Source organism: Ochlerotatus camptorhynchus, unplaced genomic scaffold (assembly GCF_037179485.1).
Source record: "Ochlerotatus camptorhynchus isolate MF236.1 unplaced genomic scaffold, CSIRO-AGI_Acam_v1.1 ptg000212l, whole genome shotgun sequence".
NCBI classification, from domain to species: Eukaryota; Metazoa; Arthropoda; class Insecta; order Diptera; family Culicidae; genus Ochlerotatus; species Ochlerotatus camptorhynchus.
This window is the reverse complement of record NW_027040702.1, coordinates 408,180-425,157: the sequence shown is the minus strand read 5'-3', so window position 1 is coordinate 425,157 and position 16,978 is coordinate 408,180. Positions and strand designations below refer to the sequence as shown.

Here is a 16,978-nt window from a genome sequence, read left to right as displayed (position 1 = left end):
AGCAGTAACATAATTACCAGAAGCTGTAAAATTACGCTTATAATGTCATTACATGCTCCATTTTTATCGTTTGTAACAAATTAGGTCGCATGTAATTTTCATTATTTTTTGTGTGTAAATCCCCAAATTCATTATGAAAACTTTCAATTTGCGCTCTAGGGTGAGGAAATATTGGTCTGCCAAAATTAAAATAAATAAATTAAATTACATGATAAAACATAATCCAAACATTTTCCAACAATTTAAACTTGCCAGGGTGGCGACTACCTGGAAAAACCTGGAAAACCTGGAATTATCAGGGAACTCTAAATTCCCTGGAAGAATCAGGGAATTATCAGAGAATTCTCGAAACAATCAGGGAATTTTTTTGCTTATGCATCGTTCCTTCCAAATTGAGTAAAAGTAACTTTATTCTGAATATTTTTACCGATTGTTATTATAACGCAAGGCAAATCGCTTTTTTCACCAACACCTTATATTGGCGACTTCACACCAATGAATTCATATAAGGTATGTGCCAACAGGTGCTGGTGTTAGAAGCAAAACTATTGTAAACATTGCTGATCACTCAAATGGTGACGTCACTCTATCAACATTCCCTACTGTCAACAGTGAGATTGACGTCAGTGCCAACAGCTGTTTCGTGTAAAAAGATAAGCATTGCAATGAAATACGAATCCCACTAAACATTTGCACATTTCACTAACACAATTAAGCCGTTTCTGCGAGACTATCAATGGTTCCATTTCTTTACGCAGAAATGTATCGCACTTTACTGAACCTGACGGAAAGATTCATGAAGCCAGAAATTCTCTAAAAGCTTTCAGTTTTGACAGCAGAAGCAGTTAACGACAGCTAAAATCATCTGCTAGCGAAAAAAATCATTCTTGGTTTTGATGTAAAGAAAGCACTAAGTTAAATTCGAAACACCAATGAAAAGGACATCCTACAATTCCGAGATGAATGCAGAACTTTTTTGAAGGCCATAGTCATCAAACTGCTTGTCAGATCCCCGTTGACGTATTCTCTTACTAGAGCATGTTCATCGGTCGATCCTACAACTATTGCTTTGGACAAAACTGTTGCAGAGCGGTGAATGGAAAAGTTGCTAAGCATCCTTACAATCCACTGTAAAGTAAGTGGTGTTTTGCAAATGTGGAAAACTGACAGTTTCGAACAGTGATCTGTCAAAGTAGTATCTTTAAAAACTACAACAGAAAACAAACTCGAGTGGATGCATTTTGGCGTGATTTCTGAAAGATGCCATTATGGACCTGCTCAGGATTGTTCAAATGGTTTGCTGCTTATCACACGGAAATTCTAATGTTGAACGAGACTTTTCCATCAATTCAGAATGCCTTTTCAAGAATATGAAGGAAGAGTCTGTTGTCGTACGCAGACAGGTGTACGATGCGATTTGTGAGAAAGGAGGCATTGAGAAAGTGGAGATATCAAAAGCTCTGATTTTAAGAGCAAGAAATGCACATTCGTTGTTTGTGGAGGATAAAGAGCGTCGAAAGAAGGAGGCATTGGCTGGATAACAAGCATCTATGCTCTTGATGCAGCCATCACTCCTGCAGATCAACCGAACCTTGTGCTAACGGACTCCCACAGCGTCATCCAGGCGCTGGAAGCTGAAGCCCCGAGCCACCCCTGGATACAAGCCATTACACGATATGCCCCACCCTCAACCGTTTTTACGTGGATTCTCGGGCACTGCGGTGTTCCTGGAAATGAGGCTGCGGACAAGCTGGCGGGATCCGGTCCATCTGGTCCCCGCTTCACCAGGAATGTAGCACTCCTAGACGTCAAGCGTTGGATCGCGAATATTATCATGGAAGCCTGACAGGAGGAATGGTTTCAGTCGCGGACCACTTTCCTGAGAAAGATCAAAGAAACCGTACGACCCTGGCTAGACAGCCACAAGTACAAGAACCAACGGATCATTTCAAGACTCCGGAACGGCCATGCGAGGATTTCCCACAATTTTGGTGGGACACCCTTCCACAAGGTTTGTCCAATCTGCAGCATCCCTGCCTCGGTGGAACACGTGCTGTGTGTCTGCCCAGAGTTTCAGAGGCTACGCGAACAACACCGACTCCCAGAGAACATCAGGGAGCTACTTGGCAACGACCCCTCGTCTCTGCCTGCACTGATTGCTTTCTTGAAGGACGCTCACCTGTACAACCAAATCTAGCACTCTCGTCGTTGGCTGCGCTGTCCGAGTTCTTTCACCTTCCTATTTTCCTGACGTCGGGGTATCTCTGCCGGACTGGGGCACTGTCTCTTACGGTGGAGCTCTACCTTGTTCGCGCATCCATTCCTCACCACAGTCCCGATGTAACTCCCATTTTACATTAAGTTTTTTTAAATGTTGTCTCAGAGCCAGTTTTACGTTACGTTAATGTTAGACTGAAACGTTTCCTTAGAGGCAGGCCCTAAGCCTGACCTTCTACTATCAAATGTGTAAATGGCTAAAAATCACAAAAAGAAAAAATGAAAAAAAAAAAAAGAAAAAAAGCATCTATGCAGAAGAGAAAGGGGGAAGCCGAAGCCAAGGCATTACTAGCTAAACGTGCAAAGATCTTGGAGGACGCTCAGCGAGAAGCACAACAACTTGAAGAAGAAATTCATCTTCTGAAGAAATAATGAATGTAATGTGGTTTTCGTGTAATAAAATTGGTTTGTTACTGACGTTTCCTCAATTATTTGCATAATTAAGGAACAAGACTTAATCTCGCCATTTGGGGGAAACTATTTTTCACCATAACCATCTCAAATTGTCTACCATATTTAACTGTGTCTTCTAAAAATCTCGTTAATAAAAATTGAAAAAGTTTTCTATATGGCTTAATTATTCTTCCAGGAACTGATTCTTAGTATCAATTAATTGCGATATAATGGAGATGATAGTCTTAAGTGTATGTTTTTAACCTGGATTTTTTTTTAAACCTGGAAAATACCTGGAAAAATCAGGGAATTTCAAAATTGTGAATGAGTTGACACCCTGCTTGCGAATGATTGGTAGGTTTCCATACGAAAATCCATAAACATCAGAAAAGTTCAGGAGTCTTTAACAAGTTCTGCGAATTTAATTGAAGTTCAATCCATTTCAAATATAGCCAAGATAGCTTAACGACAGTCCCAAATGAACTGCAGGAAAACTGAAAGATTGTTTCAGTGAACTTCATGGCAGTTCTGAAAACTTCAAGGCAGTTACTTGATTTCATGAAAATAGCGGAAACTTTCAAGAAGTTCCGATAAATTAAGAATCGTACAAAGTACTTCAGAGAAGAGATCCAGATAGCTTCAGGGAATTTAATAACGCAGTTTCAAAAATTTCAAAGATGATCCGATAACCTCAGGAAAGTCCCAAATATTTCAGAAAAATTCACTTCAGTGAAGACTAACAAGCTTGAATGCAGTTCCATTAACGTCAAAATTGCTCGATTGTTTCAGTAAACTTCAAAATCAACAGGAACTTTCAAGCAGTTCCGTTAAATTAAGCGTCATCTAAAGAACTTCGAGAAAGTTTAGTGAACTAAAGAAGATTTTTGGGAACTTCACAGAAGATCTAGAATATTCACGGAAGTCCAGAGAACTTGAGGGAATTTAATTGAAGTTCCAAAAATTTCAAAGATGATTCGATAGCTTCAGGAAAGTCCGAAAGATTCCAGCTAAATTTACTTCAGTGAAGACCAACAAGCTTGAGTGCTGTTTCATTAAGTTCAGGAAAACTGAAAGATTGATTCAGTAAAATTCATGGCAGTTCTGAAAACTTTAGGGCAGTTAAATGATTTCAAGAAAATAGCGGGAAACTTCAAGAAGTTTCGTTAAGTTAAGCGTCGTCCGAAGAACTTCAGGGAAGTTTAGTGGACTTAAAAAAAAATCTGGAACTTCACAGAGAATCCAAGATATTCACGGAAGTTCAGAGAACTTCTGGGAATTTAATTGAAGTTCCAAAAATGACAAAGATGATTCAATAGCTTCGGGAAAGTCCCAAAAATTTCAGAAAAATTCACGTCAGTGAAGACCATCTAGCTTGAGTGCAGTTCCATTAAGTTCAGGAAAACTGAAAGATTGTTTCAGTGAACTTCATGGTAGTTCTGAAAACATCAGGGCAGTTGAATGATAAAAAAAAAATAGCGGGAACCTTCAAGAAGTTCCGTTAAGTTAAGCGTCGTCCAAAGATCTTCAGGGAAGTTTAGTGAAATTAGAAAAAAAAATCTGGAGCTTCACAGAAGATCCAAGATATTCATGGAAGTCCAGAGAACTTCAGGGAATTTAATTGAAGTTCCGCAAATGTCAAAGATGATACGGTAGCTTCGGGAAGTTCAGGAAAACTGCAAGATTATTTCAATAAAAATCATGGCAGTTCTGAAAACTTCAGGGCAGTTACATGATTTAAAGAAAATAGCGGGAACCTTCAAGAAGTTCCGATAAATTAAGCGCCGGCCAAAAAACTTCAAGGAAGTTTAATGAACTTAAGAAAAAAAAAAACGGAAACTTCAGGGAAGTTTAAGGATATTTTGAGCAGTTCCATTAATTTCTGGGCAGTTCCAGAAACATGATCATGAGGATTGCGAGTACTTCAAAGAAGTTCCGTGAACTTCAGGAAAGATTAAAGATTATCAGGACAGTCCCATTATCATCAAAAAAATTGTAGGAGCTTTAAAAACGATCTGAGGAATGAAAAGAAATGGAATAGGCAAACATTTTAGAAAATTTTCGGAACTTCAGGGAAGCACAAAAAATCTTAATCATTAGCGTCAGGAAAACTGTAGAATCTTTTAAGAAGTTCTGAGAACTTCAGTGCAATCAAGAGAACTTCGGAGAAGAGAGAATTTAAGGAAAATTGTTGAAACCCTTTATTTTTTTTGAAACTTTAAATAAGTTCAGAAAAGCTAGGTCTTGAGTTCTTTAGGCATTTTGAGAGATCTTAAGGTCCCATCATTTAAGCGATGTTCCCGGAATTTCAGGAACGTCCCTATTTACTGATAAGTTTAAAGATCTGTGAGGCCAAGTTTCTGATCAATTCAAGATAGTTCCATTAACTTCTGTTAACATTTCGAGAACCCTAAAGATGTTCCGGGAATTTTAGGAAAGTCCAGTGAACTCAATAAAACTTGAGCAATATCACAAATATTATGGTAACTTGATCTTACGGAAGGTCCAGAAAACTACAGGGAAGTTTAAAGGTTTTAGAGCAGTTCCGTTTATTTCAGAACAGTAACAGGAACTTCAGGAAATCCTACAAGCAGTTCAAGTAATTTCAAGAAAATTGCTGGAACTTTTAAGTAAAACCGTAAGGAAAGTTCCGGAACCTTTTGGAAAATTTTGGGAAACTTAGGGAAGCATCAAGAATCTCAAGATGGTTCCATAAGCTTCAGGAAAATTGTAGCATTTTTGAGAACTTCAGCGAAATCAAGGGAGCTTCAGAGAAGAGAGCACTTGAGGAAAATTGTTGACACTTTCATGTAGTTCCAAGTTTTGAGATTTTTAGGGATTTTCAGAAAACTTTCTGGAATGTTCCAGGAACTTCAGGAACGTCCCGACTTTTTGGTATGTTTAAAGATTTGTAAGGGTAAGATCCGATAAATTCAAGACAGTTCCATTAGCTTCTGTAAAATATCGAAAAGTTCCAATGCTCAGAGAAGCCAGGACTTGAGATCTTTAGGGATTTTCAAAACCCTTTCTGGGATGTTTCAGGACCTTCAGGAACGTCCCAACTTACTGGTAGGATTAAAGATATGTAAGGGTAAGTTCCGATAAATTCAAGACGGTTTCCATTAACTTCCGTTAAATTTCGATGTTCCGGGAATTTCAGCAAATATTCAGAAAGTCCAGAAACCTTCAGGGATGTATAAAAGATTTCAGGGCAGTTCCATTTATTTTAGAACAGTACCAGGAACTTCAGGAGAGTTGAGAGAACTTCAAGGAAGCTTCGAGAAAATCAATCGGGCAGATCAAATAATTTCAAAGAAATTGCTGAAACGAAAACCATAAGGAAAGTTTCGGAACCTTTTGGAACATTTTGGAAATTCATTGAAGATTCAAGAATCTTAAGAAAACCATTAGCCTCAGGAAAACTGTAGGATCTTTTAAAAAGCTACGAGAACTGCAGAGATATCCAGAGAACTTCAGTACAATCAAGAGAACTTCAGAGAAGAGAGAACTTAAGGAAAATGGTTGAAACCAGAATTTTTTGAAACTTTAAAGAAGTTCAGAAAAGCTAGGTCTTGAGATCTTTAGGCATTTTGAGAGATCTTAAGGTCCCATCATTTCAGCGATGTTCCCGGAATTTCAGGATCGTCCCGATTTACTGATAAGTTTAAAGATCTGTAAGGCTAAGTTTCTGATCAATTCAAGACAGTTCCATTAACTTCTGTGAAAATTTCGAGAACCCTAAAGATGTTCCGGGAATTTCAGGAAAGTCCAGTGAACTCAATAAAACTTGAGCAATATCACAAATATTATGGTAACTTGATCTTACGGAAGGTCCAGAAAACTACAGGGAAGTTTAAAGGTTTTAGAGCAGTTCCGTTTATTTCAGAACAGTAACAGGAACTTCAGGAAATCCTACAAGCAGTTCAAATAATTTCAAGAAAATTGCTGGAACTTTTAAGTAAAACCGTAAGGAAAGTTCCGGAACCTTTTGGAAAATTTTGGGAAAGCATCAAGAATCTCAAGATGGTTCCATAAGCTTCAGAAAAAATTGTAGTATTTTTGAGAACTTCAGCAGAGCTTCAGATAAGAGAGCACTTGAGGAAAATTTTTGACACTTTCAAGTAGTTCCAAGTTTTGAGATTTTTAGGGATTTTCAGAAAACTTTCTGGGATGTTCCAGGAACTTCAGGTACGTCCCGACAGATTAGTAAGGGTAAGATCTGATAAATTCAAGACAGTTCCATTAGCTTCTGTAAAGTATCGAGAACCCTAAAGATGTTCCTTAAATTTCAGGAAAATCCAGAGAAAATATCAGAAGTATTACTGAAACTTGATATTACGTAAAGTCCAGACATCTTCAGGGATGTTTAATGGAACTTCATGGACAGATCGGAGATCCTCCGGGTAGTTCAAACAATTTGTGAGATATGCCGAGAACTTCAGTGAAATCAAGGGAACTTGAGAGAAGAGAGAAGTTGATGAAAATTGTTAAAACATTAAAACAGTTCCAAGTTTCTCAGAGAAGGCAGGACTTGAGATCTTAAGGGATTTTCAAAAACCTTTCTGGGATGTTTCAGGAACTTCAGGAACGTCCCAACTTACTGGTAAGTTTAAAGATCTGTAAGGGTAAGTTCCGATAAATTCAGGACAGTTCCATTGACTTCTGTTGAAATTTCAAGAACCCTAAAGATGTTCCGGGAAACTTTAAAAAAAATATCAGAAATATTACGGAAGCTTGATATTACGGATAGTCCAGAAAACCAGGGATGGTTAAAGGTTTTCAGAGCAGTACCAGAAACTTCAGGAGATTTGAGAGAACATCAGGGAAGCTCCGAGAAAATCACGACAGATTAGAGAACTTACCAGCATTTCAAATAATTCAAAGAAAATTGCAGGAACTTTTAAGGAAAACCATAACGAAAGTTCCGGAACTGTTTGGACAATTGTGGGAAATTCAAGGAATCTTCAAGAATCCTAAGACGGTTCTATTAACCTCAGGAAAACTGTAGGATATTTTAAAAAGCTACGAGAACTGCAGATACATCCAGGGAACTTCAGCGAAATCTAGAGAACTTTGGCAAAGAGAGAACTTAAGAAAATTTTTGATACTTTAAAGAAGTTTCAAGTATCTCAGAGAAACTAGGTCCTATTATCTTTAAGGATTTTCATAAACCTTTCTGGATGTTCCAGGAAGTTTAGAACTCCATAAAACTTATGAAAATATAAGAAGTATTACTGAAACTTGATATTACGGAAAGTTCAGACATGTTCAGGGATGTTTTAAGGTTTTCGGGACAGTTTCATTTATTTCAGGACAGTACCAGGAACTTCATGGAAGCTCCGAGAAAATCATTTCAGGTTATTCAGGTTGTTGTTCAGGGAACTTTAGGATCTTTTAAGAAGTTCTGAGTAATTCAGAGATATCCCGAGAACTTCAGCAGTTTCTCAGAGAGGCCTGGTCTTATGATCTTTAAGGATTCTTAGAAACATTTCTTGGATTTTCCAGGAACTTCAGAAACGTCCAGACTTTCTGGTAAGTTTAAAGATCTGTTAGGGTAGGTTCCGATAAATTCAATACGGTTCCATTAACTTCTGTAAAATTTCGGGAACCCTAAAGATGTTTTTGTGAAATTCAGGAAAGTTGAAAGAACTTAAAAAATATCAGAAATGTTACGGAAAGTCCAGAAAACTTCAGGGATGTTTAAAGGTTTTCAGGACAGTACCAGGGGGAGGCGATTCGAGAGAACTTCAGAGAAGCTCCGAGAAAATCAATCGGGCAGTTCAAATAATTTCATGGAAATTTGCTGGAACTTTTAAGGAAAACCATAAGAAATGTTTCGGAAAATTTTGGGAAATTCAGGGAAGCATCAATAATCTCAAGACGGTTCCATTAGCGACAGGAAAACTTAAGGATCTTTTAAGAAGTTCTGAAAACTTCAGAGAAGAGAGAACTTGAGGGAAATTGTTGACACTTTAAAGAAGTTTCAGGTTTCTCAGAGAAGCCAGGTCTTGAGCTTCTAAGGGATTTTCAGAAAACTTTCTGCGATGTTCCAGGAACTTCAGGAAAGATCTGCAAGGGTATGTTCCGATAAATTCAAGACAGTTTCATTACTTTCCGTAAAATTTCGAAAACCTTAAAAATTTCCGGGAAATTTAGGAAAGTCCAGAGAACTCCAGCGAACTTAAGAAAATATCAGAAACAGTACGGAAAGTCGATAACTAAGTCGGGTAGTTTCGATAAAAATTGGAAGATTGTGTAAACTTTTGGAAATTTGGCGGACTTCAGAAAAGTACAATGAATTTGAGAGCGGGGAGAGAATCTCTAGGAAGTCTAAAGAAATTCACGAACAAATTTTAGAACTTCCAGGATTTTCAGGGATGTTCTAGGGATATCTGGAAAATTTACAGGAACTCTATGGATTTTGTTAACATCTCATATCTTATTGTAGCAAATAACAGTCACGTTTCAAGCTACCAACTGTATTGCGTGTACATGTAGTGATACATTCCTATATTACAATTATGGGCGATGGATTTGATGTGGGCGGAATGTGCACATCTAAAATCAGTGAGACTAGGCTTCGCCAAGAATTGTTCTGGTCATCATCCATGATCAAGTTCTCAAGACTTCGTTGTGGAAGTAGCCCTTTGGTCTTCAGGCAGAAGTTCTTTGGACTCATAATTCTGATGTACTTTTCTCGGAATTCCTCTGAACTTCGTTCAGAACCTTTCTAGACTTCAAAGTTCTTCTGTACTGCACTCAGAATGCCTCTGGGCTTTTGAACTTGTCTCATAAGTTCACTAGGCTTTGCTGATAAATTCCATAAGTCTTCTTTGAGAAGAATGGCGTCAACATCTCATTAGCTTGATGAACTTACCGAACGATGTCATTCCATTTAATTAACCCTCTGTTTTATTTCCCACCGTAATTTATCTCTAGTGGTGAACAAACAGTCGCCTGGGTAGAACGAGCATTCTTTTACCCTTTTCCATGGACGAATACACCAATAAGACGACGTTAGAAAAAAATAGCAATTAATAATCGATTCTTCCGATCACTTCCAAGCTGTCGGGGGTGTAAATTACCGCTTGATTGATATCCCCTACATATTCTCGCTTTGTTCATACCAAGCAGAGTGTCACAAAAGGTCACCCCTATCTCTGTGAACAGAAAGCGCACGCAATCACCCATCTCGGTCCGTTCGATTCTAATCACCCTTCCATTCCGTTCTGTCTCTCGTCAGGGTCATGGAGCAGGACCGCCACTCGGTCGCAGCCGAGATCCATCCGGACGAGCATATTCCGTTCGACGAGCACGACTTCGTTGCGCACTTCCAGCGGGTTTCCATCTCCGGCGAGGACACCAGCGGCGTCCCGTTGGACGATCTGGAGCGCGCTTCGACGCTGCTGGTCAAAGCCCTGGAGCTGCGGGAAAAGTACATGCGCAACTCGTACCAGAGCTTCCCGCCGACGACGGGCCGGTTTCTCAAGTCAACCCGGCCGGAGAAGTATGCCCACCAGGAGAAGAAATCCATCGCAGGTAGGTGGTTCGCGTCATAAACCCAGAACACTGTAAAAAAAAAGACACACGGGAAACGCTTTCCTAAATCCTGATTCGTTTGTGCTTTTTCTGCTTCTAACTGGTTTTCATCTTTTATTTTATTCTTCGCATAAACCAAAAAAAAAAAAATAACGTGTGGTCGTGGTGATTTTGGTTTTTGAAAATCGAAAAATTCACGGTGACTTTCGTGGGTTTGGCTCGGTCCAAACGGCGGGTGTTTTGTAATGCTTTTTTACGGTTAGTCTTGAAGGTTTTTGTGTGTAACTTCTTCCATTTTTTTCGGTTTGATTTTCTTTCTTGACTAATTTGTTGACGCGTAGTAACAGTTGTGTTTAATTTTGTAAGGGAAAAAAATCAACGGTGCTAATTGTTCAGGTTCCATCAACTGATAAAAATCCATTACAATTCATTGTTTTCAAGCACATTTTCGGTATTTATTTGAAAGGATTGTATCAAACTTAAACTTTGTAGCCTAACCCATTTCTCAGCGAGGAAACTTTAATAGACTTTTATGTAACTAATAAGGCCCAAAGAAATTTCCATCAAAATTTAAACTTTTTGCTAAGCTCACAATATCATAAATCGTGACTGATGGATTCATAATTTTCCAAATTGCTACCAAGTAAGTTTCCGATTTCTAACTGTTCATTACGATGTTCAAACTATCTCGTACAATTAGCTTCCATGAGCGTAGGAAGGCGTTGAGCCAACTGATCTTTCTAATCCGATAGTAGTAAAAAAAGTCCAACACTTTTGAAAATCTGCCGATTACACGATTTTTTTTAAGGCGAGGTCACTACACAACAACTCAACAGCACACAACATCCCTCCGAGATGTTGAAAAAAGTCTCAGAATTCTTAGGTGTAGAATGTTGAAATTTTGCCAAATAATATTAGGCCACAAGGTTCTAGACCGAATGGGCCAGCATATCCCAGAATGGGAATTTGAGATATTGAACTTAGAAATAGTTTAAGAACTCTTGGAATAAGATGCCAATGATTGGATCCTGGAATCAGGCTTGGCTTCTCCTCGCACGTGTACCTAGGAAGTGTATGTGTTGACCCCCACGTCGAGAAGAAAACACGATGCATGCGGAGAAAGCTTTCGTTGCTCGCCGTGCACGAACAATCGAACGAAGAGCATGAGCATTCCCTATAGCCAGCGTTGCCAGGTTATTTTCATAAAGATCTGGACCAGTTAAAATAAAAAATCTGGAATAAAAATTCTGTTTTTAACATAATGCTATTGAAATCAAAGTGATGTGCCGATCTCCCGTAAAAATCGGTCAGTATGATCATCTGGAATTTATTAATAGTACCATAATGTTTAAGAATTACATGTTTAAATAACTTATATAAAACAAATAACTTGTTAGCATTGCTTAAATCGTCCAAAAGTTAAGAAAAGTATTGACACAGTGTGTCCAAAAAGTTTGAATATCCATTACACAGCATTTCAAAAATTGAGTTAAATCATTGGTAAAATACTGTAGAAAATATTTTTAGAATTGCTTTTTAAAATGTAATTAAAAAAAAAAAGAATGAAAAGCAAAGAATCAAGCAACTTTGCTGGGATGGATTTTTTAAACTAATAGTCGATGTAGTCCTTACTTTTTGATGCAGTACCATAATATGTCTTAAAGATTTTAATAGTTCTAAATAATTCTAATAATACCCTGAGGTTGACCAGACTTACAATGTAATTATTGACATCATAGTAGGCAGTAGGCAATTTTATTTTAAAGTTTACCTAAACTTCAGGTAACTCAACTGTTTGCATTACCATTACGAATAATTTTATGATATAACTAGGGACCATGCATAAATGACGTAGCATTTTAGGGGGGAGGGGGGGGGGTATCCGCAATTTGTGACAACTTGTGACAAGGGGGGGGGGGAGTTTGCTAACTGTTGGACGTTGCATATTTTGTACGACAAATGGAACATAAGCGAACATGATTAATTTCTTAATAAATGAATTTAAAAGTTAATTTTCATCCCTGGAAAAACTTTAAATAACTTTTATTGAATTTTAAAAACACATTTATAATTCTCCACAAACATGTAAACAGCAGCCAAAGGCCCTTCGGCAAATTAAAACACATATTGACTCAATTATTTCACATCAAGATTCACACATACACGGAGAACCAAAACTACCCAACGGTTGAGTTCTTTAAACTTACTTTTGAGTTGATGCCACTCACTTGCTCTCTTGTTGTTGTCAAAAAAATTACAAAAATTGAGTTCTATTCACCCAACTCGACAGTTCCGTGCGCCAAGTTAAAATTGAGTTAGTTGTCTAAAACTCAATTTTGAGCAGAAGCTGGACATCGACCAACTTTCCGGTCGTTCATTTCACAGTTCAATTTTGAGTAGTTTGAACTTGACGTTGAGTGAAAACAACTTAAAAGTAAGTAGTCCTGTTAACATGCGAGCTAATGACAACAACTCAAAATTAAGTAGGCGCTAGAACTCTAAATTGAGTTGGCGCACGGAACTGCCAACCTGGATGAAAAGAACTCAAAATTAGGTATTTTTTTCTTTCCGTGTAGCTTGATATATTCTGACAGTTCTTTTGTTATGACGACGAGGCAAGTGAGTTGAATTCAACTCACCCCTGATCTGATTGAAGACGTCGAAGTGGCTAGAAAGCGAACACAAGAAGCTGGACATCGACCAACTTTCCGGTCGTTCATTTCACAGTTCAATTGAGTAGAACGCAGTCTTGAATCGTCTAAACCGGGCTTTACTAGCAGAAATAGTGAAAAATACTTTTTTGTTAGCAAAGGCTAGTAAGTGTATTAGATTATTTGTTTGCGCATTGATAAATCAAATCGATGTTTTTTTTAAACAGAGTCATGGATCGGACGGAGCTATACAAGCAACTTTTTGCAGTGCATCTGAAAGCTAACCCTTCAAAGCAGAAGGTATTAATTCAAGGTGAAGTAAATGGCATATGGAATTCGGCCAAGAAACAAGCGGATTCTTTTGAATCGACTATCAATGAAGCTATCGAAGCTGATAAGCAAGAAGCAATGAAGCAGAAAGCTACTTTAATGAAGTTTTGGGTCAATGTCTCGACCAACACATCACAAAAAAAGACAGTTCAGCTGCAGGAGCGAGTTCATCGAAGCCCGAAGAAACCTCAAACAAGCATCTCTCGTTGACTACCGAAAAATCCTCCACTGACTCTCCAGGTATCTATAATCTAATCTATTTAATAATATACATATATGTATACAACATTTAATTATAAATCAATGGTCCAGCGCCGTCACCATCAACAACGACTTCAAAGCGGCCAGCTCCAGCTCAAGAAAAAATTCGCACCATGCTTGCTAACGTCAACGAGTAGCTGTTGATGCTTGTGGCTAGAAGAGCTCGTGACCTCATGACAAATGACGACCAAAACCGGATGAGGAAGTTGAAAGCCGAAAAGAAAAATTTGGAATTCGAGCTGAAAAAGAAAGTTGGTGATCAGGGTGAAAGCGCCGTGATGAAATTAAATACTCCCTGAACGAGCTGAAAGAAAAGGTACCGGAAGCAAATGCAATTTTGAGCATTCGACCAGCAGCGGGAAGGCCTCGTATTGAAGATACGCAGCCAGAGCTTCTGATGGCAATAATCGATATTGCAATTCACGGATCAGCGGCTCAAGATCGAAGACGTGATGAAAGCTTTCGTAGTGTCAAAACTCTTGACGAACTCGTGGAAGCGCTTAAACGTAAAGGATTCCAAATCAGCAGATCTGCAACATATCTGCGACTGCTTCCACGACGGGCAAACTCTGAAGAAGGTCTGCGGCAGGTTAAGACGGTACCTATCAAGCTGGCCAAGCCCGAAAATGACAGACATTCGCAGCATATGGATGGCCACTTTTGTACAGCTACAATATCGGAATTGGAACAATTGGCATCGTTACTTGGACCGCGAGAGGTTTTTTTCCTTAGCCAAGACGACAAAGCACGGGTTGCCATTGGATTGACTGCAGCAAACAAACAAGCTCCTATGATTATGCACCTTGAATATAGAGTATCTTTGCCTGATCATGATTTTGCCATTGCAAAAGGTCACAAATTAATACCTTCTGTGTATGCAGGTATTTCCATAAAGCCAGATAGCTTGGGTGTAAAGGATGCAGTTGGATATACGGGTCCGACGTATATTTCCATTCGTTCGGCGAAGCATAGCTCATCGACAGCATATTCTCATGGTCTCGACTATGCAAGATTACTCCATCTTCCGGAATTCGAAGAGCAAACAAAATCTGATGGGATCATCAAACCAGTGCACATTGTAGTTTCTGATGGGGGACCAGATGAAAACCCACGCTACCAGAAGGTTATCAGAGTAGTAGTGCATAACTTCATTACGTATGGTTTGGATGCGCTTTTTGTAGTCACGAATGCCCCTGGAAGAAGTGTTGCATTTTTATATTTTGCTACACTACGGTTACATAAGAACTCGTAAAGATACTATTCAATCAAATTGCGTCAAAGCAACTACATTAGGTATATGAAGAAATCTCCATCTCTTCGTTGCAATTTATGTCCGGAATTCAGCTAATTTTGGATATAATAGCTAAATCACCAAGACATGGGTTTTCTCTATAGAGAATGAACAAACATGTCCATAAAATATAAAGGGTGATACGGTCAAAATTTGGTCAAGGGAAAACGCGTGTAAATCGGTGAAATCGTTTATTTAAAAAATCAAATTAAATTTCTTTTTCAAGTTCAATTAGTATAAAATTCAGGAAAAATATTCAGTTAGGCTTCCGCTTTTCCAAATCCGAATTGCCGGGCCTTACGCTTGACCCCTGCCATCAGATTTTGTACAGCCACCTTGTCCACCTTCTTCGCCGCAGAAAGCCAGTTTGCCTTGAACTGCTGCTCGCCCTTAGCAGTTTTTTTGGTCTTCTTTAGGTTCCGCTTGACAATAGCCCAGTATTTCTCAATTGGGCGGAGCTCTGGCGTGTTGGGAGGGTTCTTGTCCTTGGGAACCACCTGCACGTTGTTGGCGGCGTACCACTCCATGGCCTTTTTACCGTAATGGCAAGATGCCACATCCGGCCAAAACAGTACGGAACAACCGTGTTTCTTCAGGAAAGGCAGACGTTTATTCAAACACTCTTTCACGTAAATTTCTTGGTTGACAGTCCCGGAAGCTATGAAAATGCTGCTTTTCAAGCCACAGGTACAGATGGCTTGCCAAACCAGATATTTCTTTGCGAACTTTGACCGTTTCATGTGCTTGAAAACATCTGCTACCTTTCCCCTTCCTTTTGCCGTATAAAACTCCTGTCCCGGAAGCTGCTTGTAGTCGGCTTTGACGTAGGTTTCGTCGTCCATTACCACGCAGTCAAACTTCGTCAGCATCGTCGTGTACAGCCTCCGGGATCGCGCTTTGGCCGTCGTATTTTGTTTATCATCGCGATTTGGAGTCACTACCTTCTTGTAAGTCGATAGTCCGGCTCGTTTTTTTGGCTCGATGCACGGTTGTAGACGATACACCCAGCTTATTTGCGGCATCTCGGAGAGAGAGGTTAGGGTTTCGCTTGAAACTATCGGCAACTCTCTTTGTCGTCTCAGCGGCTTCCGGTTTTCGATTTCCCCCCGATCCAGACTTCCTGGCTGTCGACAAACGTTCCCCAAACACTTTAATTACATTTGTAACGGTTGATTTGGCAACTTTTAGCGATTTTGCCAACTTTGCGTGCGAGTAGCTCGGATTTTCGCGATGCGCGAGCAAAATTTTGATACGCTGCTCTTCTTGCTTGGACGGCATTTTGACAACTGAAGAGTGAATTCCAAAATCAAAATAGGAGCAACATTCTACACACACACCTTCAAAATGAGGGGTGTTCAGGTTTTTTAAATGCAAAATTGAAAGAAATACGTCAAGTTGATATTGACCAAATTTTGACCGTATCACCCTTTAACCTGAGGTCAGAATATACAGAGGGCTTTATTGACATCTTCGATCAACTGGTGATCTTTTGAATACTTCCTGGATCAATATGCGCCTTGGAAGAATATCCGAGAAACGTCAACCTAAAAACTTCGTCTATCTGGAGATCTTTTGAATATTTCATGATCAACCTGCCGTCTTGGAAGAATTGAATCTTCTAACAATTGGAGGTCTTCAGATCAACCTGCCATCTAGGGAGAAATATTTGAGAGAACATCCAATACCTTTGTTTTTTTTTTGATTCGGCATTGGTTCTGGATTTGGCGGCCACGGCATCGGTTGCGTTCCGGTCGAGGGATCGGTTGCGGAATCGGCTTTGAAAGCGGTCGTAGGCCAAGTTTGGGGTCGGTTGTGGAACCGGTTTCGGTATCGGTCGTGGGTCTGGCTGTGAATAAGGTGGTGCAGGTGGAGGGTTTGATGGCAACGGCTTAGGAACCGGTGGTAATGGCATCGGTTGTGGATACAACGGTACTGGTAGAGGAGTATAATTCTTCTTTCAGGTTTTTCGTGGTTCTTTTGCGAGCGTTTTGCCGGTTTCAAATTAAGCTGTGAACCAATTGCCGAGTTAATTTTAACTCGTGGTTAAAAGCGAAGACAATATATAACTCATACGAACGCTATGAGACAGGTACAATCGCGTCATATGGCGCTCAAAGGTAAATGCTTCGAACGAATTTGATAGCAAAGATTACATCCTCAGAAGAAAGGTTTGTGTATTTACTCATTTTTCTATGCGTTGCTTCCACCTTCACTCAAGCGCAGCGCTACTGTCTCTGTC

At 39.3% G+C, this 16,978-nt stretch overlaps 1 protein-coding gene across 3 annotated transcripts in view; it reads left to right on the top strand.

Moving 5' to 3' along the window:
- The window catches only part of AMPdeam (AMP deaminase), a 71,686-nt gene that overhangs the window by 50,621 nt on the left and 4,087 nt on the right, over nucleotides 1-16,978 (top strand). For all 3 annotated transcript variants that reach the window (XM_065224531.1, XM_065224530.1, XM_065224529.1), the window contains exon 3: nucleotides 9,911-10,206. In XM_065224531.1, coding sequence (XP_065080603.1) covers nucleotides 9,911-10,206 — 296 coding nt within the window. The remainder of the gene's footprint in view (nucleotides 1-9,910; nucleotides 10,207-16,978) is intronic.